This window comes from Podarcis vaucheri (genome assembly GCF_965113315.1).
Source record: "Podarcis vaucheri genome assembly, chromosome: 16".
NCBI lineage: Eukaryota > Metazoa > Chordata > Lepidosauria > Squamata > Lacertidae > Podarcis > Podarcis vaucheri.
In genome coordinates this window covers 42,715,092-42,741,991 of record NC_138754.1, presented here as the reverse complement: position 1 = coordinate 42,741,991, position 26,900 = coordinate 42,715,092, and the positions used below count along the sequence as shown (strand labels likewise).

The 26,900-nt window shown below is 56.0% G+C and overlaps 1 protein-coding gene across 1 annotated transcript in view; it reads right to left on the bottom strand.

Moving 5' to 3' along the window:
* The window catches only part of TTC28 (tetratricopeptide repeat domain 28), a gene marked incomplete at its 5' end in the record, with an annotated part of 127,668 nt that overhangs the window by 8,747 nt on the left and 92,021 nt on the right, over positions 1-26,900 (bottom strand). The window contains 11 exon segments of the mRNA XM_082203750.1: positions 2,237-2,377; positions 3,486-3,648; positions 8,395-8,613; positions 8,840-8,969; positions 9,148-9,257; positions 10,779-11,302; positions 11,613-12,954; positions 14,128-14,635; positions 20,310-20,440; positions 21,016-21,288; positions 22,379-22,526. Coding sequence (XP_082059876.1) covers positions 2,237-2,377; positions 3,486-3,648; positions 8,395-8,613; positions 8,840-8,969; positions 9,148-9,257; positions 10,779-11,302; positions 11,613-12,954; positions 14,128-14,635; positions 20,310-20,440; positions 21,016-21,288; positions 22,379-22,526 — 3,689 coding nt within the window.

Genomic DNA, 26,900 nt, shown 5'->3' with positions numbered 1-26,900 from the left:
CGCACACACATTTCCCCTTACTTTTTAGGAGGGAAAAAGTGAGTCTTATGGAGCAAAAAATATGGTAGTTTAAACTCTATCAATGTTCAATTGTTTTTAATGACTGCTTTTCTCCCTATGTTTTTAGCTGTTCTAATTTTTAGCTGTAAACTGCCATTGGTCCCTGTCAGGGAAAAGGGTGGTGTATAAATAAGTATAACAAGAACCACAACCAAAGAAGCAAAGAAGCAAAGAGCGGCCCGATGCTCAAAGAGGAGGTGGCTGTGCAGGACTGCCTGAGGGATGGCAGGCCCATGTGGACAGCAGCAGGCAACTATGGATGGAATGCGTCCAGCATAAGTGCCATCAAGGTGCATGAGAAGCAGATCTGTGGGGCTGTGGCAGCAAGCACACCACTCACTGCAAAGGTGCCCAGACAGGCATGGGACAAGGCTTTGATGAAGGCAGAGAAGGCACTGAACGTGCGGTTGGAAGACACGAGCCAAAAATGCACTCCTAGGAATGGCAGTGCCTTGTGGCAAAAGGCACTTCCAACCTTCCACCACAGATGCAGACTGGCCTGCCAAGGACTATGAAGGCAGCCCCAGCTGGCTTAACAGCTTTGAGCATTGCTTGAGCCTAAAAAATGTCTGCACGGCTGGGGTAGCTGCATCTGCAGACAAAGAGGCTACGAACGCATACCCTGAGCAGCTAAAGGGCGCATCTTCCAGAGCAAGTCTTCCATGCAGACAAGACACGGTTCTTCTCAAAGAAAAAGAATCTCCTTCTTGTGCTTTGGCAATCCAACAAAAAGGCCTGGGTGACTTCTTCATCCTATCTGGCCTGGCTCCACAAGTGCTTCATTCCAGAAGTGCGGCATTGCCTTGAGGAGGAGAACCTGGAGGTCAAACGGCCGCTGCTTGAGGACGATGCTCTTGGGCACCGCAAGGCACTCTGCTGAGCATACAGCGAGGTTGAGGCTGTCTCTCTCCTCCGGCCGATGAGACCTCCCTCATCCAGCATCTGGATCATGATGGGATTTGCTGCTTCAAGTCTGCTCACACAAAGCTCACCTTCTGCTGGATGATCAACACAACTGATGCTGATCCAGATCTTGATCTCATGGCATGCTGGAAGTCCATCAACATTGCCCATTGCATTACTTACATCAAAGAGGCCATGGATGCAGTCACGCCTGAAACAGTGAGCACACACTGGAGGAACTTGTGGAAGGAATGCACACACATTTCAAGGGATTTCCAGGTGGAGGACACCGTGCAGATGGCCAGGGGATGGCTTTCTTGGCCTCATCCAGGAAGAAGTGGAAGGGCTAACTGAGCACCAACAGGCATCAACTGTTGAAGAGCGAGAGGAGCTGGTCAGATCAGGTTCAGAATGTGAGGATGAGGTTGAGGATGGTGAGCAGGAGGAGCCAGCATGTGGGAACCTGCAGAAATTTTCTCACCTCTTCCAAGTCACAATGCACGCAAATGATCTGACTTGCAGTGTTTGACCCCCTCCATGGAATGCAGCCTGAAGATAATCCGCGGGGTTGCATACTAGGAAATGTTTGACAAACTCAAGAGACAACAGCGGCAGTTGCCAATCACCACGTTCCTGGTCAAGAACCCAGCAGCACCATCACCAAATGAGCCCATGCAACCCACCTCTGGATCTGAACCACAGCCAAGCACTTTTTCTGGCTATCGGTCAACCCTGAAGCAACATCCAGCGAAGAGGAGGAGGGGAGGAAGATGAAGAGCCACATTCACCGATAAGTGCAGCTATTTCTTTTCTTTTTTTACTGTTTTCTAGACTTTATGTGATTTTGCATATACACACAATACTCATGTGAGAGGTGATTTATGGTATATCTTTAAATTTCATACATATACTAAATGGTTGTTTTCAGGGATACATTTCATGTTCTTAAAGTAGTGAAGCAAGCTTGGCTGTGTTTTTGTTTTGCTTTTAAACAAAGATTGCACTGTGGATGTTCAGTAACTGTCTAAAGTAACTGTTGTTCCTGAATGGGCTGGAATGAGGGGGAAGCCCAGTCCCCACCCATGTGGCTTCACTTTTCTGCCCAAGCCACGTCTGAATGCCTGCTTCTGCCCCCACCCCTGGACACCGAAGTGGGGGGGGGGTCTCGGCAGGCAGAAACCGAGAGGCTAGAGAGAAGGAGGGTGGCTGAAGAGAGCCCCACGAGGGGGGCAGGGCAGGGGCCCCCAGGGCTCTCCTCTTCCCTTCACCCTACCTGTTGAAGAGGTTGTTCCTGCTGACCATCCTCAGGAAGCCAGTGGGGTCCGAGGTGGAGTCCAGCTGGTGGCTCATCTCCTCAAACTGCTGGTCCATGATGTCTCCTGCCTCACTCTCCGTCTCGCTGCTGGCCGAGGCTCTGGCAGAGGAACAAGAGGCAGGAATGTCAGAAGGAACTGAGAGAACACCCGGGGGGGGGCAGCAAGCAGGGCCCAGAGAAAGAGCTGGGCAAACAACACAAAAGGAACAGCTGTGGTGAGTTTTTGCTTTTCAAATTCCAGCTTGTTCTCTGCCCCGCCCCCCTGCAAAAAGCATGATGCTTTCAATCAGTCACAATTCAAAACCTCCCCTTCAGCACATTTGGGGTAATTTCAACTGCAGCTGCCCTTCTCAGAATGCAGCTGGCTTGACCGCCTTCATTTGACCAGTACAGATCAATTAACAGAGCCCATCTGCATGCCACTCTCCTCCCAACACAGATTTCAGGGCAGCCAACACTCCTGGGGGGGGGGGGCTCAGAGGTCTGGCCTGCCCTCCTCCCCCGAGCAGGGGCTGCTGCCAGCCCTGCTGGCATGACTGGGGAGCAGCAGAGCCACGAGACCCAGCAGCAGAGAACTAGGAGGCACATTGCAGGAGAGGGTGGAGGAATCTTCCTGCTGCTGCCAGAAAGCTCAGGGTGGGGGCTTGGAAGGGAGCTCCTGCCTCTGCTGCAAAAGGGAGTACCTCCCCCTCTTCGGCTGGCCATGGAGAGCCCTAAGCCGCCACCGCTGCCCCCGATGAATGCAACTGGCTCAAAGGCCTATGCATGCCAAGGCAGCAGCCTTCGCAGGCAGGCAGAGGCTCAGGATGGAGCAGGATCTTCACGGGACAGGAAGGTTCTGCAAGGACCAGGCTGCAGCCTCTGCACTCCAGGCAGGCTCTGACAGCAGCTGTGAGGAAAGGAATCCCATTCCCACTGGCTCACAAATCTCCCCAATTGCCGGGAAGCCTCCAAAGCAGCCTGCCTTCCTCCCAGCTGGAATGCCGGGGGTGTTCCTGGGCTCCCTTGGCTCAAATCCTCACAGGCAGCGCCCCCTGGCAGCCCCAGGACCTCCTGACGGACCTGCTGGAGAACTGCCTCAGCCAGGAAGAATCCCCTCTGAGCCTGCAAGGGGAAGGGGCACTCTCCTGGGCGGCGGCTGCCGGGAGAAAGCTGCCCCTCTTCTTCTCTATGGTTCCTCTGCCCCTGAAGCCCCCCCCCCCCTTACCGCATGTAGTAAGAGTCCACGCCCAGCGCTTCCCGCACACTGGCGCTGAGGTGCTCAAGAGCCGAGCTGGTGACTGCCTGGAGGCTGGCGGTGTTCTCCTGGAAGTCTCCGGAAGCCTCAGCCGGGCCCTCGCCCAGGTAGCATTCGTGGAACTTCAAGATCCCTGAAAAGGAGTCCCCACATCAGGAGAGCCACAAGGGGCCCAAACCTCCTCCTCCTCCTCCCAAGACCTGCTAGACGGGCCCTGCTCCGTCTCCGCTGCAACTGGGCGTGCAGGGGGAGAAGGGCCTCTGCTCCTCAGCCTGCAAGTGGGAAAAGGCAGGAAGATTTAAAGCCTCAGTTATTCCCAACAATGAACAGGCAGTCAGACCCCCTCCCCGCAAGAAGGTCGCGCTGGGAAACGGCCGCCTTCCCTCTTCCTCACCTCCTGCATCTGGAGAGAATACGAGGAACTGCCACTGACATGGAAAGAGGGCTCTGCAGGGCGCAGCCAGGACCCCCACGCCCCACCCCCTGCTTTGCAGCAGACAGCCTTCCATGAGGAAGCTGAACAAGCGCTGCTGGGAGAGGAGCCTCAGATAAGCTCTGTTGGGGGAGACCTAGGTTTTTTTGTGGGGGGAGTTATTTGTCCTGTCTTCACGCTTTTTATGATGGAGGACCGCTGTAGCCACCCCCAACGACACGTTCTCAAGATGGAGGGGGAGGGAACAGCTGCAGTCGCCTGTGGTTCCTGCACAATGTTTGCCATCTTGCCAATGGTTGCAGGCAGCTTTACCTGCAGCAATTGCATGTTGATTGCCCTCTTAAAAGACAAAGTCCAGCAACTGGAGGAACATGTAGCTACGCTCCAAAGAATTAGAGAGCTGGAGCTCTTCTTGGAAGCAACAGAGCACACCGTCTCCACCAAGGAGGAGACAGGGGACTCCCCTGAGAAGGAGGCTAGTTCACCAACACAGGAGCCAGATATATGGAGAAACGTGACTCAAAGAAGTAGGAGGCCCAGGGTTCATTCTGATTGTTTAGAAATGCACAATCGCTTTGAGGTCCTCTCCCCTAGCATGGAAGACGAAGAGCAGACTCCATTTGAGGATCTCTCCCTCATTACAGTCGATCAGGTATATGAAGACGAGCAGAAAAGTCAGTCCTCAGGGAATGTGCAGGCGACCTTGGAACGGACAGCTCACGGAAGAACCCCGACCAAACCTAAGAGGAGGCGTGTAGTGGTGATAGGGGATTCCCTACTGAGGGGAACAGAAGCAGTGATCTGTGGGCCTGACAAGATGTCTCGGGAAGTGTGCTGTCTCCCCGGGGCTAAGATCCAAGATGTAACTGAACGACTGCAAGGAATCATAAAACTCACTGACAAATACCCCTTCCTCTTGGTTCATGTGGGAACCAATGACACTGCAAGCAATAGCCTCCAGAAGATCAAAAGAGACTACGAGGCTCTCGGCAGGAAATTGAAGCAATAAAATGCACAAATTGTCATCTCATCTGTCCTCCCAGTTGAACGACGTGGCCCAGGGAGAGAGGGAAAAATAGTGGAAGTGAACAGCTGCCTTCGCAAATGGTGTAAACAGGAACAGTTTGGATTCTTAGATCACGGACTGCAGTTTCTTGAAGATGGACTTCTGGCAAGCGATGGGCTGCACCTCACAACGGTTGGGAGAAATGTTTTTGCCAAAAATCTCAGAAACCTCCTCAGGAGGGCTTTAAACTGACTAATGTGGGGGAGGGAGACAGTGCTCCTGAAGGGAACGCAGTGGATGTAGCCTACCTTGATTTCAGCAAGGCATTTGACAAGGTGCCCCATGATATTCTTGTAAAGAAGCTGGTAAAATGCGGTCTTGACTATGCTACCACTCAGTGGATTTGTAACTGGCTGACTGACCGAACCCAAAGGGTGTTCATCAATGGTTCCTCTTCATCCTGGAGAAGAGTGACTAGTGGGGTGCCACAAGGTTCCGTCTTGGGCCCGGTCTTATTCAACATCTTTATCAACGACTTGGATGATGGACTCAAGGGCATCCTGATCAAATTTGCAGATGACACCAAACTGGGAGGGGTGGCTAACACCCCAGAGGACAGGATCACACTTCAAAACGACATTGACAGATTAGAGAACTGGGCAAAAACAAACAAGATGAATTTTAACAGGGAGAAATGTAAAGTATTGCACTTGGGCAAAAAAATGAGAGGCACAAATACAAGATGGGTGACACCTGGCTTGAGAGCAGTACATGTGAAAAGGATCTAGGAGTCTTGGTTGACCACAAACTTGACGTGAGCCAACAGTGTGACGCGGCAGCTAAAAAAGCCAATGCAATTCTGGGCTGCATCAATAGGAGTATAGCATCTAGATCAAGGGAAGCAATAGTGCCACTGTATTCTGCTCTGGTCAGACCACACCTGGAGTACTGTGTCCAGTTCTGGGCACCACAGTTCAAGAAGGACACTGACAAACTGGAACGTGTCCAGAGGAGGGCAACCAAAATGGTCAAAGGCCTGGAAACGATGTCTTATGAGGAACAGCTAAGGGAGCTGGGCATGTTTAGCCTGGAGAAGAGGAGGTTAAGGGGTGATATGATAGCCATGTTCAAATATATCAAAGGATGTCACATAGAGGAGGGAGAAAGGTTGTTTTCTGCTGCTCCAGAGAAGCGGACACGGAGCAATGGATCCAAACTACAAGAAAGAAGATTCCACCTAAACATTAGGAAGAACTTCCTGACAGTAAGAGCTGTTTGACAGTGGAATTTGCTGCCAAGGAGTGTGGTGGAGTCTCCTTCTTTGGAGGTCTTTAAGCAGAGGCTTGACAACCATATGCCAGGAGTGCTCTGATGGTGTTTCCTGCTTGGCAGGGGGTTGGACTCGATGGCCCTTGTGGTCTCTTCCAACTCTATGATTCTATGATTCTATGATTCTAACCCAGGCACATTCTGTCGGAGTCACCTGTGTCTTCAAGCAGCACATAAAGAAGGTTTCTCAGAACCCAAATACAGGATGGTTCTATCAAAGGCTCCTGCTCCAGCTTCCCCAGGCAAAACCACACAGAGAAAGCCTGGGGGGGGGGGGAGAGATGGAGGCCAGGAAGTGGTGGCTCAGCAGGGTGTGGCAGGGACCTCTGCCCGCTCCACCTCCTCTCCATGGACTTTAAGCTACCTGCAAAGGTGAACCACAGGAAGGCAGGTGAGCGGAGGAGAGCCAGCTTGTAAGTGGGGAGAGCAGAGCCTCTCAGCAATCCTGAGAGGGGGTCTCTCATCCCATGAGGGGAGGGTCCAAGCAGCCAAGGCAGCTGGGGAAGGCAGCAGAAGACCCAGAACCACACGGGCCCAAGTGGCCGCTTAGAGGGGCAGAGGTAAGAAATCAGAGAAGAATGGCAAATGAAGTTTATGGACTATGCTGAAATGGCTAAAATGACCAAAAGAGAGAAATCAGGAAGACCAAAATTTTAGTAATGGGAAAACTTATCTTAAAGACCATTGTAAACAGTTAAAATCGTTAGTAGGGTTGGAATAGCACTTGTAGTTTAAGGCCAATTCTGGACGTAATGGAATAATTTGCCCCCTGACACAACAACCAGGGGCTTTCCTCCTCTGCCCGCCAGTGGGGCAGATCAGCTGCAAGGAGGAGGCAGTCACAATTCACCAGCCAGAGAACCCCTGTGCCTGCCCCTCGCTGGGTGAGCCCAGGACACCATTTGAGCACCCGGGTGCCTACACGGGAGGAGGAAGGGAGGCCGTGAGTCAGCCAAGGGGTGGGGGGGGGTGGAATTCTCCTGGGAACAGGCAGCTGCCCCATGGTGTGTTTCCCTCACCTCTGTGGCATCCCACCCAAGATGGCTGCCCCCAGCCTCAAAGAGCACCCCCAGGAACCTCCTTCCATCCAGCCCTGCCAAAAGAAGGCTGAGCGCCTCTGAGCGAGGACCCAGGAGGCCCTAGGGCTGGGTGATATATCAATATAAAACCCAAAACCGATTCAAAGTCCATATTGTGATAGCAATTTCATAATTTTTAACCTGGCAATATATCCCAAATCTTGATGCGTGTTTGTGTGCGGTATGCAAAAATCCCAATGCGATGTAAACCATGAAGCCAACCAATGCCTGTCCATAGCTCCATCCTTATTTCAGATATTGTGATATATTGGTATATCGTGATGTTTAGCTGGTGGTTTCTTCGGTAATACTCATAGCTGAGTAAGATTGTCTTCCATGAACATGGTCTTAACAGTGAGTCCGTAGGTGACTGTGGAGGCCAATTCTGGATCCACACATCCTTCCACAGTGGGGACATAGGTTTCCAGGCGGGAGTTGATCACGATGAGGGTTTGCCAAATGTGCCTTCCTCTTTCGTCCTGAGTTCGAACGTTTTCAAAGTCCATGACACCTTTGGTCAAGGCTGTTCTCCAACTGGAGCGCTCGCAGGCCAGTGTTTCCCAGTTGTCTGTGTTTATACATTTTTTTTAGATTTCCCTCGAGAGTCTTTAAACACTACCCATTTTTAAGTTTGGAATAGAGTAGTTGCTTTGGAAGACGATAATCAGGCCTCTGCACAACATGATCAGTCCAATGAAGTTGGTGTTGAAGAATCATTGCTTCGACACTGGTGAGCTTTGCTTCTTCTAGTACACCAAACTGCTGCACCAACAAGCACAAAACAATCCCTCTGCAGCACCACAAATGCAACTCAACGGTGTAACGCTGGAAAATGTTGATCACTTCTCCTCCCTGGGCAGTTATCTTTCCACACTGATGCTGAAATCCAGCATCAACTGAGCTCTGCGAGTGTGGCTTTCTCCCAGCTGAAGAGCAGTGTGTTTAAACTGGTGATATATCACGATGTTGAAAAGCAGATATATTGCCCAGCCCTACCTGGCACACACACACACACCCGCCCCTGTGACTTACCTGCCCCAGGAGCCAGGAGCCAGCTGTAAAGGTGCCCTGCAGCCAAGGAATAGTACAGAACCAGCCCCCGCTGCCCGTTCACCACTTCCAGGACCTGATCAACCGTCACGGGGGAATAGGGGTCCGACTCCTGCTGGCCTGTCTGGCGCTCCACCAGCAGGTCAGCAAAGGCTCTTGTGCGGCCTCTCTCCGCCACGGCCAGAGCCTCATCGTGGTGCCCTGTGGGGAGGAAGGAGGCGGAGCCACACGTGAGGCTCATGCTGCCAGGGGGAGGGGTATCCCGGAGCAATGCACCTGCCTGACACGCTTGTGGGAACGAGAAGGTAAGGAGAACCCTGCCCTCCCCACCCACAGCACTGCTAAATCTGCAGCACTCTTCCCCCCGGGCCCAGGGCAGGAAGATCTGTCCCACTGCCCCTCTCCCCCAGGTGCTGCCCTCTCTTACCTAGACTCACCAGCACCCGCTGCAGGGCCTGGTAGGAGGACGTCTGGAGGTCAAAGAGGGAGAGCTTGTAGTCTGTGCTGAGCTGCACCTCACGCCGGATGGTCTCGAAAAGGGCGGAGGCCCGGTAGAGCTGTGGGGCAAGGGGGAGGGGGCAGCCCGTCAAGCGGAGGCAGAATCCTGAAGCTCAGCTGAGCTGCCCAAACCAGGGCTGCCAAGGGCGGGTGGGGCACCACGGAGCATGGCCCATGGATCACCTGGGATCCTCTGCAGGGGCTGAGGGACCTCCTCCCCTGCTCCCTGCTGCTCACCTGGTGCTGAGCCTCCTCCAGATTCCCACTAGCCCAGAGCGAAAGGCCCAGGCCGTGCCGGATCCTGGCCTCATCCTCCCTGCGGCCCAGCTGCTCCGCCAGCCTCAGCCCTGCAGGAGAAAGGAAGGGCAGGGTGAGCCTCGCCCCCTGCTGCAGAAGGCCCCAGCAGCTGTGGGGCTCTGCTCTCTGACGCATGCGGATTCTTCAACCAGCCAGACCCAGAAGCCACCCTCCTCACTGGGCCCCTCCAGCCCCCTGCAGCCCCCTTGGCCCAGCTGGCCTCTCAGGAACGGGGAACCTGCCTCTCCCTCTTGTCAGCCCCAAGAGCCAGAGGAGGAGCAGGAGCACAGGATGCAAGAGGTGCCCACAAATCCTGGGTCCCAGCTCCAGCGCAGGGCAGGAAAATGCCCCCGCCCCCCTGGACACCCAGGAGCCAGGCAAGGGCTCCATGGAGAACAAGACCCGCCCCCCCCCCGCCCCCAGGACTTCCACGCTGCCTCCTGGGCAGGGAATCTACTCAGGGGTCCTGCAGGGAGAGAGGGAAGGTAAGACCAGCTAACTTGCCAATAGTCGTTTTATTAAGGAATCAGAATAGAATCCACATGGAGGCTCCAGAGATACACTCCTAGTTGCTCAGACTGTCTTGCACCTTCCCCTTCCCTCCCTTCCCTCTGTGTCGCGCCCCTCCCTCTGTCTACAGTGAGCCCCAAGGGAGCCTCTGTCTGTTATGTGGAGCAAACGCTGGAGGAGCTGGCAGGGGGTCTCTGTGGTGAAGCTGCTAAGCCTGACTCCCGTCTTTGGTCTGGGCTGGGGCCCCTGCTTCTTTCCTCCTTTTCCTCGCCCTCCAAGCTCCCAGGCTCCAGTAGCTCCCAGCTCTTCCCCTCCTCTGGGTGTGTCCGCTTGTCCACCACCAGAAGCCCAGACCCAAACCCTCTTCCTCTGCGCTTTCCTTGCATCCTGCCCCCAAATTGGCTCTGGGGAGGTCAGGACACACACACACATCAGCGTGCAAGCCGAAATGCTGGTCCTGATGGAACAGCTGCCTCAGTACGATGCTGAGCTCCTCCTCTGCTGCCTCTTCCTCCCCACTGAGGACGCCCCTGTGGAGTTTGGAGTTTACAGGGTTAAAACTCCTTGGTGCCCTGTATCTGGGGAGGGGCCTGACGCAGGGCCATACACGTCACAGGCTTTGTCTTGTGTTGTCTGTGAGAGCTGGTTTCACTTTAGACTGAAAGAAGCAGCAGAGAGACTGTGTGTGCTTTTAGCACGGGAAAGATGCCGGAAAGCTCCGATGGAATGTGACTGATTTATGGCTTGTAAATAAACACTTTTAGAGATAGCAACGCATTGTCTCTGGACTTGATTTATCCCTCTATCTCACACAGACGGCAGGACTGCTGCGACTCTGTTTTCCTGCCCACGTCAGCCCCAAGCAGAGCTACGCGGGGAAGCGCTGACTGGACGGCAGGATTTAATGGCCAAAGCCCCTGTATCCAGTCAGGGTTTCTCAAAGGAGCTCCCTGGACACATGCAGGCTATGGAGGGACTGCCCACAAGGCCTTGGTTCTCCTGAACATTTCCAGGCAGCCGGGCCTGGCCGGGCTGCCCCCCTCCCCCGCCAGCTTGCTCACCTTCCTGCAGGTACATCACGGCTTGGGAGTAGTTCTGGAGGGCATGGTGGGTCCTGCCCAGGCTGCTGTAGGAGGCAGTTTTGGCCACCAGGTCATTCATCTGGGCCGCGATGCTCAGGTGCTGCTCCTGGTAGACCACTGCTCTCTCGTAGGTGCCAAGGGACTCGTAGGTTAGGCCCAGGTTGCCATAGGCCCGGCCCTGGCTGGCCGCGTTGTGGGTCTCCTCGGCAATCTGGAGGTCCAGCTGGTGGTACTGCAGGGCCGTGTCATATTCAGCCATCTGTTGGTAGATGCTGCCCAAGCCGCAGGCGGCGCTCCCCTCCAGGGCCTGATCCTTCATCTCCCGCGCGATGCCCAGCTGGCGCTCCAGGCAGGAGATGGCCTGCTCCGAGTTGCCAAGCTGGCTGTGCAGGGCACCCAGCTCCCCGTAGGCCTGGGCCTTGTCAAACGCCTCCCCGAGCTCGTGCGCCACCACCAGCCTCTTCTCAAAGCACACCAGCGCCTGCTGCAAGCTTCCCATTGCCCTGGGGGGGGGGGGACACAGCCAGCACTACTCTCACTAAGGCTTTGGGAAGGAAGCTGCCGGGGGCAGGCAGCTTCTGTGCCAGCCTCCTCCCTCCCGCCTTTGAGCCCTGAAATCCACCCCTTGGAGGAAGGCAGCCCCTTTCTTTCTATGGGACAGAGCCGGGACCACAGATCTACTGGGCCCTCCACTCCATCCCTTTCCGGGTCCCCCTCTGGAAAGGCCACATCACCGCCCAGAGCCTTTCCCCCTCCCCTGGGGAGCAGCTCATGCATCCCTTGGGACTCCCCTCCCCGCTGCCTCCGCCTTACCTGTGCCCATTGCCCAGGCCCCGGTAGGCCTTGACCTGGTCCTGCACGCGGTTCAGGCTCTGTGCCACGGACAGGTACTGCTCATAGTACTTGACGGCCTCCTCGAAGTCGCCCAGGGCCTCGTAGCAGTCGCCCAGGCTCCCGAAGGCCCTTCCCCGGTCCAGCACGGCCTCCGGGCCACTCAGTTGCTGCAGGGTGGCCAGCTGCTGCTCAAAGTAGCCGATGGCCTCCTCCATGGCGCCCATGTTCATCTTGGTGATGCCCATGTTGCCGTAGACCTGGGCCTCAATACCGGGGTCCTTCAGCTTCTGCCCCAGCTCCAGCTGCTCCTCGTAGCACTTGAAGGCCATGGTGAACTTGCCCAGGGCCATGTAGACAGCGGCCAGGTGCCCGTGTGCGCGGCACTCGCCCAGGGCCTCGCCCAGCTCCTGGTACACCTCCAGTTCCTGCGTGTGGTAGCCCAGGGCCTTGTCGTGCTTCTGCAGCAGGCGGTAGGCCGCGCCCAGGGCTGCATAGGCGCTGGCCTCCAGCCTCCGGTCCGTGGCCTGGTGCGCCAGGCTCAGCTGCTGCTCGTAGAACTTGATGGCACCAGCCACGTCCTTCTTGCAGATGGAGAGGTCGCCCAGGTTGCCCAGCGCCCGGAACTTGGCCTGGGCATTGCTGAGCGACTGGGCCAGGGACAGGAGGTACTTCTGGCACTCCTCAGCCTTGCCAAAGCAGGCCAGTGCCTTGAAGGCCAGGCCCAGGTTGCAGTAGGCTTTGGCCTGGCTCAGCTTGTCATGCAGGTCCTTGGCGAGGGCCAGGTCTTGCTCGTAGTACTTGACGGCCTCCTCATAGTTGCCCAGGCAGTAATGGGCATAGCCCAGGTTGTGGCACACCTTGCCCTCCCCCTCCATGTCCTGCAGCTCCGGGGACAGCTGCAGGTACTGCTCATAGTAGGGGGCTGCCTGGGCAAACTCCCCCCGGGAGCAGTGGAAGTTCCCCAGGTTGCCCAGGGCCCGGGCTTCGCTCTGGATGTCCCGCAGCTCCCGGGCGATGTTGAGGTGGTTCTGGTAGTGCTGCAGGGCCCGGTCGTGGGCACCCAGGGCTTGGTAGGCCACCGCCAGGTTGCCGTGGGTGGAGGCCTGGGAGGCTCGGTCGTTCACCTCCATGGAGATCTGCAGCTCCTGCCGGTGGTACTTGACCGCCTGGTCAAAGAGGCCCAAGGCGTTGTAGGCGTTGCCCATATTCCCGTAGGCCCGGCCCTGCGCCGCGTAGTCGTTCAGCTCCTGCGCAATGGAAAGGTGGACCTTGTGGAGCTTCAAGGCCGCCTCGTAGTCGCCCTTCATCTGATGGATGATCCCTGCCAGGAAGGAGCACAACAGGCTGGCAAAGTTGTTTCTGTAGGCCAGCACAGCAGCTAGAGGACTCTGGGCACCAAATGGAAAACCCCAGAAATCCCAACCAAGGAGGAAGCTCAAGCTACTCTAGCTACTGGAGTGCTCAGTCTATAGAAGAAGACAATACAGCCACATAAAATTTCAAGCAGGTTTTGACTTACGAGCAATGGAAAGAAAACAGAAAAGATTGTAATATAGGATTTCGGTAAATAGACAGGCAGGAGGGAACCAGAGAGAGAATTAGACCATCACAGAATAAAGGATGGAAAGTCACCAAGGTAAATAAATAAATTTTGATGTAAATTGTAAGCCATTTGATCTAATCAATGTAAAATAATAAATATATTTTCCAAACAAAGAGAAAAGAGTGCAGGTGGGCTCACAGGCTGGGAGCCTCCCTGAGCAGCAGGGAAGCACAACCATGAGAGGCGCTGGGCCATCCTTCCTGGAGGTTTCTAAGCAGAGGTTGGATGGCCATCTGTCGGGGATGCTTTAGGCGAGAGTCCTGCCTTGCAGGGGGTGGACTAGATGATAGCCAGGGTCCCCTTCCAACTCTATGATCCCATGATTCTAGGTCTGTTATTAAATTCCAGGGAACCCGAAACCCTCCTTAGAAACATCCCAAACTAGGTGCTCCTCTGCCAGCAATCTGGAAAATTCTGCACACATCCAGAACCTGGTGCGGAGCAGCAGAGGGGGCTGGGGCTGAAAAGGTCTGATGTGTTCCATGGCTGCCCAGAGACACTCCTCTGCTCCTGCCCCACGCCCAACCCACGGCTGGTGCTGTTGTCTGGAGAAGGGAAGGAGCAGCAGAGGGTCCCCCTCCTATCTCTCTTGTTCCTGGTCTTCTACAGATGTGAGGACGAGGGGCCACCTCCGTTCTAATTCAAATAAGCACATGCCAATTTCATGCAAATCTGCATCAGTCCTTGAAGTGCCTGTCAAATGGAGCCCCCACATCACAGACCAAGCTCAATAAGCCCCCCGGCCCCCCGTGGAGCCTCCTGGACAGCCCCACATTGCCCGCCTCCTTCTTTTCTGAGGGAGCATTGCACCCTCCTGCCACCGCCTCTGCCCCACAGGGCCCCCTCCTCCTCACTGGGCTGGGGTCAGGCAGAAAGTCAGAAGCAGCTCACCCAGGTTGGAGGAGGCGCGCCCCTGGGCGGCTCGATCCTGCAGGCTCTCGGCGATGCTGAGCTGCTCCCCGTGGTACTGCTTGGCCCGCTCCAGGTCCTGCATGCAGCGGGCAGCGTGGCCCAGGCCGGCGTAGGCACGCATCTCGATGGACTTCTCCTCCAGCTCCTGGGCCAGCTCCAAAACGTGGTTGTGGTAAGACATGGCCTTGTCAAAGTTTCGGCGGTAGTGGTAAGCGCTGCCCAGGTTGCTGTAGGCACGGGCTTCCTCCCGCCGGCAGCCCAGGGCCTTGGCGATGGCCAGGTGCTGCTCGTGGCACTGCACAGCGTTCTCAAAGTCGCCCATGGCGATGTAGACGGCCCCCATGTTGCCCAGCTCCCGGGCCTCAGAGAGATCGTCCTTCCCTTGCTTGGCCAGGAGCACGCACTGCTTATGGCTGGCCAAGGCGTTGGGGTAGTCCCCAATGGCCGTGTAGACGTGGCCCAGGCTGCTGAGGGCCGAGGAGGCTGCCTGCAGGGAAGAGGCAGAGGGAGAAGAAAGGGGTGAGCCCCACAGAACCACCAGGGCTCCCTGCCCTCCAAACAGCCCCCGCAAGCCCAGACACAGGGCCAGCACAGGGCAGAGTGGGCTGGAGACAAGGCATGCTGCGGGAAGCTCTTCACAAGCCCATGGAGAGGGCAGCAACTGGGGCGCTGTGCTACTCCCCTGGCACACATGCACAAAGCCACAGCAGGCCTCCGTTTCTTTCTGTTACCATGGCTAACAAAGCCCCCTGCTTGGCTGCCCTTGGGCAAAGAGGCACCACGTAGCGTTCCTGTGCGAAGGACAAACTAGCCCAGCTCTGCTTCTGCAACTGGCGGGACATGCAAAATGAGAGACTTTGTGCGAGGAGAGCCAGTGGCAACCCACGCCTGAGGAAAGACCACGCACAGCCCTGCAGACATGCCCCCCCCCAAGGACTTGCAAGCGAGTCAGCAACTTCATGGGCTCTCCAGTTGCTTTGTTTTCTGACAGAAGGCGCTGGCGGAGGCAGCTCCCGAGGTGTCAAAGGTGACTCAGAACTGAACCCTCCTGGCCAGCCAAGGCTGTCGCTGTCAGCGGCATGGCTGCGCCTGCCCCTGTGCCTCCCCCCATGGCACAGAGCCCCGTGTGCCAAAAGGAGTCAAGGCCCAGCCATCCAGGCTACCCCCTGGGGGAAAGTCCCTGGGACAGCCAACAGTGGCAGGGGGCATCTCACGGAGCCCTGGGGGGAGCAGGTGGACTTCTTCTCACCAGGGGAATGTTTATTTATTCCATTTATAAAACATTTGTATACCACTATTCATAAAAATATATACTGATAGCGGCTTATAACAAACCTGCCTAAATACAATAAAAACCATGCAAACATTTAAAAGCAGAGATCAGCTATCATAGACAGGCATTTTCTTAATTTCCTGCATTTCAGAGTCCCTGCCAAGCCCAGAAGAGGCCGCCTTAGCCAGCTGGGCAGAAGGATCAGATTTTTCACCCTGCAGCAAGACCAACCCAGTGGTTTGCAACCCGGGGCAGTCCTGGGTGCTGGAGACTGAAGGCCAGGAGCAGAGGGCAGGGAGCCTCTGGCACCCCCTGCAGCGCATGGGCCTGCAACTGACTCCATGTGCCCTCAGACAAAGCATGGCTCTTACCGGGCAAACCCTCTGCTGGGCTCTGTCTCTTGGCACTAGCTCCTCTGGGAAGAAAAGGTGCCCCCAGAAGCCCTCCCACCCGGAGGCCGCGCCAGCCTCCATTTCCCTCCACCCCTCGGAAGAGAAAAGGGAGTGAAGGCAGGAAGGGGCTGGTGGGGCAAAGGGGCCTGTCCACACCCAGGTGGCTTCAGGTGTGCCCTTGGAGAGGCTGGTGTCTCTGCTTAATCAGTGGCCTCCCTCCAGCATCAACCTCATCCCACTCCCTTTATCATGTCAGCCCGCACACAGGGGGGAAATCCAGAAGGAGGGGGAGGAACCCACTTCACATCTGCTCCAATCCTGAGGGGTGGGAGGGGGGATGCTGTGCAGCGCTGTTGTGCAGTGTCCTGAATCACACACACACCCCTGCCTCCACACCCCCTTGGCCATGCAACTGACTGTGAATGGGTTTCTTTAAAAATAAATAAATAAAACCCTGCTTCCTGCAAATTAATCATTCAAAGCAAGCTGTTTCCTTGAGGAGCAGGAAGGGGAAGCCAGCTCTGTCCACTGCAACGACCCTCAGCCCACCCCCAAATCAGATGTGAGTGGAGCGGGGAGGGGAGAGCCCAGGGAGCAGCTTTTAGCCTTGCCAGATCTGGCCCTGCTCAGACAGCCTGGGGGTTTTTTTGGGGGGGGGGGACAGAATGGGGAGAGGGGGCGGCTAAGCAGACACAGCCAGGAAGGAGCCAAAATGGCAACACCTGGGGCTGTGAATGGGAACTGGAGGCTCACAGTTCAGCGATTCAACTGCCATGCGGATGAGCACCTCATGCCCTGCAAAAAAAGGTCTCAAGAGCACATGCTTCCTTGGAGTGCCCCCCCCCACACACACACACACTGAATTTTGCCGAAATGCCTAACGCCCCCCTGCCCTGAGATTTCATTTCCTGGTCTGGCTCACCAACTTGCTGGCCGTCTTCAACCTGTCACCACAAACGGAGAGTGAAATAATGAAGATGCAAGGAGAGAGCCCCGCCCCCCCAGCCAGCAGGGGAGTAAGTTGCAGAGATTAGCACATGATGGATGCGCTTCTGATTGCTCCCTTTGGGGGGCTGAGCACAGCTCTCTCGCCACTCGTTCCTTCCTCCGTAGCTCCACGCAGTGCAAAGGGAACCCAGAGTTCTTCCTCCTGGCAGCCCAGGCAGAAACCCAACTGGGGAAGCCAAGGGGGCAAAGGCAATGGTGAGACCCTCCCTCTGCAAGGCCTAGGCCACCAGGGCAAAGAGCTGGGCCATCACACCTGGCTGCCTGAAGCAAAGATGGTGCTCACCCCCACGCTGAGTCAGTCGAGAGGAACCGCCAGATTAACGGCTCCTTCAAGGGGATCTGCTCCCCATGACTGGCAGCTTTGATCCCCTCGCCCCCCCCCCCTCAGCCGCCCAGCCAAGGCTCAAGGGGTTTCTCTAGGCACGGACCCTTGTCATTGGGCTGGAGTGCGGCAGGCGCCAAATCCGCTCCCCACAGGGTTGACCACAAGGCGGCAGGCTGGCCGGCCTCTGGCACCTGCAGGCTAGCCTGGGGAGGCCATCACTTCCCCAGCGCCCTGTTCTGTCTTCTCACAGGGGGTGTGCAGAAGAGCCCCAGAGGCCTCCTTCCTCAGCTGTGGTGCTATAAAGGGGAAGCCATTCAGACCTCACACAAGGAAATTTCTGTGGGCACCAAGAGGCCAAGAGAATTTCCCAGGCGTTTCTCTCCTTTTGAATTTTCAGCCAATGCTGAAGGGAGATGGGGGTGGCAGCCTGGGTCCTTGGGTCATTCCATCCTTCTCTCTGTATTTTATTTACAGCAAAGTGTCACGGGAGCGAGAAGCTCCCTCTTAAAAGTTCTGAGCATTTGAGGTCTCAGAAGTGTTTGGCACCCCCAGAGGAAGCTGGCTGGGACAGCCACACACAGCTGGTTCTTTTCTGCCCCCAGTAAAGGCCCATGCCAACTGGGAAGAGACACACTCACCGCCAAGGCTCACCCCCCCAAACACACCCCAATTGTGCAGAGGTGGTAGGTGGCAACCTCGCCCACTGGTGCCAGCACCCCCCTGAAACAGCTGCCTTGGCAAGCATCAGAGAGGTGACTCAGAGGAATGCCATATCTTTCAAGGGAAAGGAAACGAGCAGCGGGAGGCCGAGTAGCAAAGCAGAGGGATCCAGAGAGAAAAGGCCCCGGATCATCACTAGCCAGGAGGCTCAGGCCTCCTCCCAAGGAGCAAGAGAAGGGCAGGCTGCTCAACCACAGCAGCAGAGCACTTAGGCGGCTGCCAAACTCTGGGGCCGTTCGTCAGGCTTCCCAGCCTTCCCCCATGATTAATGTGCAACACGATGGCCAGACAATGGAGGGGAGAGAGCAGGATTTGCGGGGAGACAGCTGAGCCGAAACAAACAAAGCCCTTCTTCCCTTCAAAATTCAGGGGGCTTCTCTTCCAGCACAAGGCAAGCATGGCAACATCAGTCCCTGCCTCCCTCCCCCCAGCACCATGGCCACACAATCCGTGTGGGGCCCAGCAAGGAAGGGGGCTGGGGGAAGAGGGTGAGGGGGCCACCGCTGCCACCCACTCCAAGCTGCTGCAGGATGCCCCTGCCTTCATATTCCAAAGCTCCATCCAAAGGCATCGCAGGCACTGAGAAATGTCCTTGTCCCTCGGACAAAGACGCCATCGAGACTGCCAAAGAGGGTGAGACAGTCAATGTCCTCTGGCAGGTGAGCACCTGGCTCTCACAGCCCTTTGCCCCAGAGGCAGCCATCGTCTTCCCCTCAAGGGCCCAGTCCTGCTCCATCCAGACTGGCCTGGAAGCGCCATCCTGGAGCCGCCTGCAGCAGCCAGGGCCCCTCCTCTGCCACCCGCTACCAAGTAATCCCGTATCGCCACAGAGCCGGGCTCCGATTCCATCTCACTCTCTTTGCTATTATTAAAAGCAGGGCATCCTGTAATCGGAGGCATCCAAAGTAAGGTTACCAGACGTCCCCGTTTCCCAGGGACAGTCCCCAGATTTACAAATCAGTCCCCTGACAAAATCATTCCTATTGAAGTTGAAAAGTGTCCCCAGATTCATTGGAAAAAATCTGGTAACCTTAGAAAGGCCTGACAGCTGGGAGAGCTGATTATGTTGCAGCATTTCTGTGGTCTCCGCAGCCATTGTGAGGCAAAGGTTCCAGCGATCTGAACGCTTTGTTTCCGCCACCTCTGGACTCCTGTAGCAGCCAAAGAACACTTCCCAGATCATGGGAGGGGGCATCATTAAGAGCCACGCCTGCCACAGGCCAGTCCTACTCCACCCCCTGATGGAAGCAACAGTGCTGAGGGGCAGAGGGGGCCATGCCATCGCCCGCTCCTCTCACAGGGCTTGCCTCACCGATTTCCAGGAACTCTGGACTCAGAGCCTCTCTGATCCCAAAGGAAGCTGGCACAGAGCCATTCCCTTCCTGCTCCCTTTGCTCATTCTGTGGGTGAGGGTGGCCTCCAAACCAGCTTGCCCGCTGCTGGTGGGACCCAGAGCCCTCCGGAAACCTCTTCCGTACGGCAGAGGCTGCCCAGCAAAAGGCTCTTCCAGGAGGAGCTTGGCCAGCGTTCAAGCTGTGCTTCTTCCTATTCCGGGTGACCATTACCTCATTCCAGGCCAGCCCAGAACAAGCCCTTCTGGTGGAATTCACATCAGCACCGTTGCAACATTATAAGAGTCTGCGTGTTACAGAGAAGTCTGCAGAGGGGGCCAAGAAAAACAGCTGTGCATTCAGAGGAAGCCCTGTGGTCAGGGTGATGTCATCAGAAAGTGCCAAAGCAATTTCCTGTGGTTACCTCCACAGGAAATCCAAGAGGCTCGGGGTTCTCACAATCCAAGTAGCCGTTTGTTGTCAATAGCTGCTAATTATGTGCCCAGATGGGCCATAAATGGAAAAAATATTGTGTTCAAGCAGAATCCAGATCCACCGGCTTGCACCAAGCCCAAGCAAGCTGGAGATGCACAAAACACCCATCTCCCCCGCCCCGCCCCCCCCCCACAGGCAGTGGGGCGAAGCTGTGCCGTTTGCCAAAGGCAGCTCCCCGTGTTGATCCTGGCTTGCTCAGTCACGGTGCCGGCCGGCCGGCCTCCTCTTGTACAGACACAAGCAGTCAGACTTTCCACTGCTGGCCTGCGCCTGGTCTCCACTTTCCCAGCACCCAAAGGCAGCTGTTCTCCCATGTCCCAAAGCCATTCTGCGAGCGAGGGATTTGTGGCTGGCTCTTAGAAACACAATTCCGAGTCCCCACCCCACCCCAGAACCAAAGGCCAGACGTGCCCACTGGGCCCCTTCAGAATCTGCTCTGTTGGCATGGCTCATAGGGTGTATTCCAGGGCGACACCCCCGGGCTCTACCATGTCAGCCGCCTCTAAGCTGGCAGAAAGAAGCGGCAGAGACAGCTGAGCCCAGAAGAGCTGCCTCCCTGGAAGTGCTGGACACCCCCAGCCCAGCCAGCACAAACTGCTCCCCCCAGCCCCACCTACCTCTCTGTCCTTGAGTTTCATGGCGAGCATCAGCTGATGTCTGTGGTTTGTCAAGGCCTCCCGGTAATTTCCTTTGGAGAAGAATGCAGAGCCCAAATTGCCGTGAGCTCGGCATTCACCCATCTGGTCACCTGGATGGCAAGCAAGCAGAAACACAAGAGAGAGACATTTATGCAAATGCATGCAAATTCACATCTAATACCCATGCTCATCTCTTCTCACAGCAAACACACACCCCACCAACCAGGTGTCTTTCGCTTTCTCCCAGCCCAAATGCCACAAGAGAGGTGATCTGCCTGGAGACGAGCGGCATCCCTTCAATGCTCCCTGCCTGGCCACTAGACCTTCAAAGCTAACTGCTGTGTAGGGTGTAGAGGCACAAAGAGGATGCCTCGCCGCTTGAGGAGGGGGGCAGCTGTTCCTCACCCCGCTCTCTAGAGACTACAGATTCCGAGGGAGAGGCAGGGTCCTTGGCTGCTCCAGAAAATGAGCCACCCTTTCCACACAAGGATGAGCATGGATCCAGCCTCCTTGCGGTGTGGGAGGCTATGGAGCAAAGACCCCCTGCAGCCCTCTGAGGGCCTGCTGACACCCCAAGAGAGACCCGGTCGTCACCACCTGCTTCTATGCTGCTGAACATGCCATCCTCCTCCTCCTCCTCCTCCCGCTTGCCCTCTAAGTTGGGACGGGTGGTCCAAACGGCTACCTAAAGTCTTGGCCACGTCCAAGTCCTGCTGCATGTAGCCCGCACTCTTCTCGGTGTTGCCCAGGGACCAGTAGGCGCTGCTCAGGGCTGAGAAGACAGAGCCCCTCAGTTTCAGGCTGCATGTCCCAATCTTCAAGGCCGCTTCCAGGACCACCACCGAGGCCCCGTGGTGGCCGGCTGTCAGCAGCTCCTGGCCAACCACAGAGACCACCACAAAAGGGCTCTTGTCCAGCTTCATCTTCTGCAGCTGCTGGTAGGTTGGCTCCAGGGACTCTGCAAGAGGAAGGGAGACAGGCTTCATGTACTATCCTTCCTCCGCCTTGGAGAAGCAAACACACCCACCCAGGACAGCTGCAGCTGAGGGAAGACAGAGGAGTCTCAGGTTCACACCTGATTCCCAAGAATCCTGAGGCCTTTCTGTTAGGTATAACTGGTCCAGAGCTGCCAAAGGAATTAATTTGTTTGCGTATCCTACAACGGTGGCAGGAATAGTCTACATACAAAAATGGAAAGAAGAACTCCCAACCAAAGAAGAATTGCTCGTGAAGATTTTGGAATATGCTGAGATGGCTATACTAACTGTGAGAATTAAAGAACAAAATGAGGGGGAAAGTCTTGAAGAATGGAAATATTTGGGGGAATATTTGGGGGGGAAATACCATGGTTTGGAAGAAATGGATTTGCAAGCCAACTTAGTTAGACCTTCCCTCACCCAGCGGACCAAGATTGGGCTGTGGCCTGGATGTTCCCCACCTCTGATTTTTAGGAAAAGGCCGTGATTCTGAGGTAGAACATCTGCTCTGCCTACAGAAGGTCCCAGATTCAAGCCCCAGCAGCATTCCAGGTAGAGTCATAGCATGGGAGAGTTGGAAGGGACTCCTAGGCCTGGGCAGAGTGAAAACCCTCCATCCACAGCAGGAACACACCTGACAGGCTCCCCAATCAGAGAGATGGACTTCTGAAGAGAGGTTGACTTCATTTCAACCTCTCTTCAGGGCATCATCACTCAACTCACAAAGAAGGAGGTGGCTGGTGCAAGAGAATATGGAAGGAGGGCCAAAGGACTATTGGGGAGGTGGGGAAACAACCGTGGTAGCCTGGCAGTGCCCCACATGTCTCAATGCAAAAGGGAGCCCCTTAGGTGGCTGCACTTGTCATCCATGAAGCTGACAACACGGGGGGGGGGAGGCTGGCCCCTACCGACTGCGCTGGGTCCTTGTTTGCATTGGCAAGCACAGTTCCCAAGTTCTGCTGGGGCCAAACACAGGGGAAGCAAGGAAGCAAGGAAGCGTGAACCCGTGGGACCTTCCGCACGACACAGTGCAGCCAGCGCTGGGCAGGAATCCCAGGGGCCCTCACTCACCTCGCATGGGAGACTTCATGGCGGCTTCCACCATCCCCACCAGCAGCTGCAGACTCTTGGGATCTTGAGCCAAGCCAGAGGCAAAGGCTGCCAGGGCATCGGCATGGCGCCCAAGGTACTGGAGGGCAACACCCTGTCGGAAGTAGGCCTGCAACAACACAAGGCAAAGGTCAGCAGGGAGCAGCCCAGGAGCCTCAGGGGAAGAGCCGCCTCCTAACGCTCCAAACTACACTCCCCAGCATTCCTTGGGGGAGGCCGGGGCGGCTTAAAGGGGCATGGTGCTGCCTTAAGCAGACCGTTCAGACGGGGCCCTCACCTCGCGGGAACGCCATCATGGAAGGCCATTCCATCATGTCTTGTGCTGATTTCCATGCTTAAACTTTGTACACTTACTTAACATCAGATACACACTTATTAAATGTGAAATGTGTATCTCTCACAAGGGTTTCAGCACATTCATCCACAAAGCAGGCGGAATCTTTTACATGAAATAGTATTTCTATGAACAGAGTTTGCGGCATTTCCCAAGCTGCTTCTATAGCCTGGATGCAAGGCATGTGGCAGGATGCGCTCTCTCTCCTCTCTCTCTCTCTCTCTCTCTCTCTCTCTCACACACACACACACACACACACACGCCTTTGTTGTTACCCAAGTGGAACAGATTTGCAATTAATACCCAAAGTGGCTGTCCATTAGGGCATTCAGGCTTTCTCAGGAGCCAGTCCACGGAGGCAGAGATTAATAAAAATCAGAAATGACACGGGAAATTTATAGACATGAATTTTTAATCTCTTTTCCATTAGCAAGCGTTGATTGTAGAACCATTTTTAATGAATTGGATGGAAGCAGAATTCATTTCATTAACCTTTAGCATAAATGTGTTATTATTGAACCAAACAGGCCACTGTAGTACAAATCCAGCAGCAGAGCAATTAGATTAGGGCCAGAGGCTTTGACTCGCGAGGAGCCCACCGGGCGGAAGAGGCAGCAGAGAGAAGAGAGAGATGGGGAGGGCAGGAAGGGAGCCGGGCGGAGGGTGCCAAGGAGCTCGCCCAGCCCAGGCTCCAGACCCCTTTGCTGGACCCAAACTGAGCTCAGCACCCAAGAGAAGGGCTGAGGACCCTGGCAGAGACAGCTGGTGTGCAGTCTGTGGGCTGCTCAAAGCGCTGCCACACACAGCATGGAAGACATCTTGGGGCACTGCCCCCAGCACAGAGAAGGGAATCAGCTGACCCAGCTCAGCCACTTGCTCCCCAAACACCCCACCTGCCAATGTCAGAGCAGGTGGGCTGGGACAAGATCCTCCCAGGCACACCCAAGACCCTAAAAGGCAGCAAATCCCCCAACTCTCCAGCCTTGAGGTGTCACAAAAGATCACCCACCAGGCGTGCTTTGACCCCACCCTGTGCCCGACGCTGGCGGGAGGGGGGGCAGGACACAGAGTCACCCACAGTGGAAGCAAAGGGTATCAAGCAGGCAGCACAGGCTGGGCTCAGGGAGAACAATGGCGGACACAGCTCAGCTTCCTGCCAGCAACGCATGCCTTGTGAGGACGCAGGAGGAAGATCAGGCTGTCCAGGAATAGCAAGAAGGCTCTCCCCAACCCTCCAGGAACAGGCGGCGCAGCCGGGGTGACTCAGGCCTCTTTCCCTGGAGCAGAGCTCTGCAAGATGGGGGTGGTTCGGAAGGCCCCAGCCCCTGTCTTTGGCTCCAGCAGCAGAAAGGGGACGGGAGAAGAGAATCTCTGCAAGGTGCCTCGCCTTTTGGAAGCACACAAAGCCCAGGAGCCCTTGCCAAGGGGGCCGCCCTCTTGGGCCTCCTTGGCGGTTCCTTCTCCTTGCCAGCCTCCGGGTCTGACTGGGAGGAAAGGCGTTTGGAGCAGCAGAGGGAAGAGCGGCCCCTCAGCAGCCGCCCACAAGAAAGGGAGCCAAGCTGCAAAACGAAGGGGTGGGGGGAGGGAACGCACGCCCCTGGGCACCCCCCTCTCACCATGGGGCCACAAGCGGCAGCAGGAGTCCCCACCAGTGGCCGTTCATCCTGGCAACCATCACTGCATCTTGAGGGAGCGCAGAGAATCTCGTCTCCACACCCCATCTGGCTCCCCAACTGCGGCAACCTTTCTTCACGGGGAGCTACACCAACCCCAGGATCCCCCATGCTGCCCTTTCCAGAACCTGTTCCAGCTCCACAGCATCCTTCCTGAGGTGAGGCAACCAGAACTGTATGTATTCTAAATAGATTTGCACAATGGCACTTTTATTTCCCATTCCTTTCTTACGGATCCCTGGCGGGCATTCACCTTTGGCACAGCTGCCGCATGCGGGGTCAGCGTCTTCACTGAGCTCTCTGCTGTGGCCTGCAAGGTCCTCTTCCTGGCTGGGCTCTGCCAGTTCTCATAGGGGGGCTGGTGGAAGGGACCTTATTCCAGCCAGGCCATTTTGCCATCTAGCCTGTATTGTCTACTCCACCTGGCATCAACCCAGAAGGGCTCGTCGACTCCCATACGACTGGGAAACACCAAAGACAGGCGCAGAATCTGGGCTAGCAGCCCCCCCCCCCAGAGAGTGCCCACTTTGGGCTACTGGAAAGCACCCCTTCTCCACCACAGCTTCCAGGCCAGGCCGGCAGTGGGACCAGGAGGAATCCCCTTTTGCCCCAAAGCCTCTCACAATGGGAGAGTTTCACGTAGGTAAGAGTTTCCAAAGTTTCACTGTTCTTGTGACAGGAGAGCCTTTTGCAGGAGACACCAGGATTTAATCTGGGGCCTCCAGACATGGAGAGTCGCCAGCTGTGCTTCATGATGGGCCGTGCCTTGACACTGGAAATCCAAAGGGTTCTCTTGTGGCGGGGGGGGTCCCAAAGAGCAGCAGCCCCTCCCAGAATCTGCTTTCTACTCCCCTTCCGCAACCACCAGGAGCACCTGCCTGCTGCAGCTGCCCAAGGGGCCTCCCGCTACCCCTCCTCCCCCTGTGAGCGGTGCCTTCCCTCCCTTTGGGAAGCAGGGTGGCTGTGGCCACAGCAGCTTAATTGGTGGCAAGAAGGTGACCAGATTACAGGGTTAATCCTGGCAGGAGCCAAGTATAGTTGGCTGCAAAGTGATTGTAGAGCAGAGGCTTAGAAGCTGCAGCTCCCTGCGGAATAAGCTCCACACAAGAAGGTAATGGAACGGATTCAGGGCCCAGGCTCTTCATTAGCATTCACCCTGTAATTTTGTCATGAAAACTGCGCTAGCAGAGTGTGGATCATTTGCATAACAAATTGCTGGCCAATTTGTTAGCAGGCAATGGAGAAGGCAAGGCATTGCCAGCACCATACAAAGACAGTCTCAAGCCAGCCAGGATTGCTGCAGAGCTTGGAGGGGGAAGAAAAGGCACCGCTCTCAGGAGCTGCTTCCCCATGCAGGGCCTGCACAGCGAGCACCGTGCAATCCAGCCCCTTGCACCGGCTTTGTCCAGCGCTCCTCTGCCGGCTGATGCACGCAAGCCCCACACCTGATATGGTCAAGGTGCATCGCCAGAGAAGAGGACCTGCAGCAGACACTGGGGCCACCCTCTGGGCTGAGCCTTCCTCCTCTGGGTGCAGCACTCCCTGCCACTGCAGTGCTATAGTTGGCTCAGGCCTTCGCTCCCCGCTTTCCTGGGGCCAACTCCTCCTCCTTTTCCAGCTTCCACGTGCTTTAGCTGGGCTGGCTGCTTTGCCTGTGTGTGCCCTGACCAGACACACCTGGAGGCCTCCTCCCTGCTTCGACTTAGGAGCCCTTGCTATGCCTGGAGAGGAAGGGGCACTCTTGCCTCACATGTGCCAGAACATGCCCTGTTGTGGGCCTGAGGCTGGCAAATGCTAGGAAGAGGCTGCAGGAGGCCCTTCCCTCTAGGCTCAGTCCAGCCACCCATTTCCATGCAGAACAGAAATGGCATTCTGTTTGCAAAGAGCCTTGGGGTGGACCACCCTTGACTGTCACTCTTGGTGGGTATCTCAGAATCTCAAGTAAAATGTCAGTCCTGTTGGACTAAACACTGAACCACCGTGGTGTTTCCATCAGACAAAGAGGAGGAGAGGGCAGAGGAAAAACCAAAACATCTCTCTGAAGCACTTAATGGTCCAAAAAGCATACAGCCCCGCCCCCTGCTTGGCGCACCCCCACATTCCCACCCATTTCTCACTTCCCTTTCCCCAGGTGCTCTTCACAGCTCAGAGCCCTTGCGCTTTGACGTTTGCTCCAATTCCGCAGCGGATTCCACCAGAGGGGACGTGGCGGTGCAAATGGAAGTGTGGGTAAGCCCCAAGTGAGAGATCCTGGTCAGGGACCAACAACCAAGCACCTCAAAGGCTGTCGCTTCCTGCTGCCAGCCTTCCAGAGGGTTTCCCTGCAAGGGACAGGCTGCAGCTGCAGCCGTTTCACTGTGGCAGAAATAAAAATTGGGCAGCCAAGTACATAATTCCTGCTCAACAGCGTCAGCAAGATGGCCCTCTCCAAAAGGCTTGGTGAAAAGCCTTTGGGTGCTCATTCTTCCATCTCAAG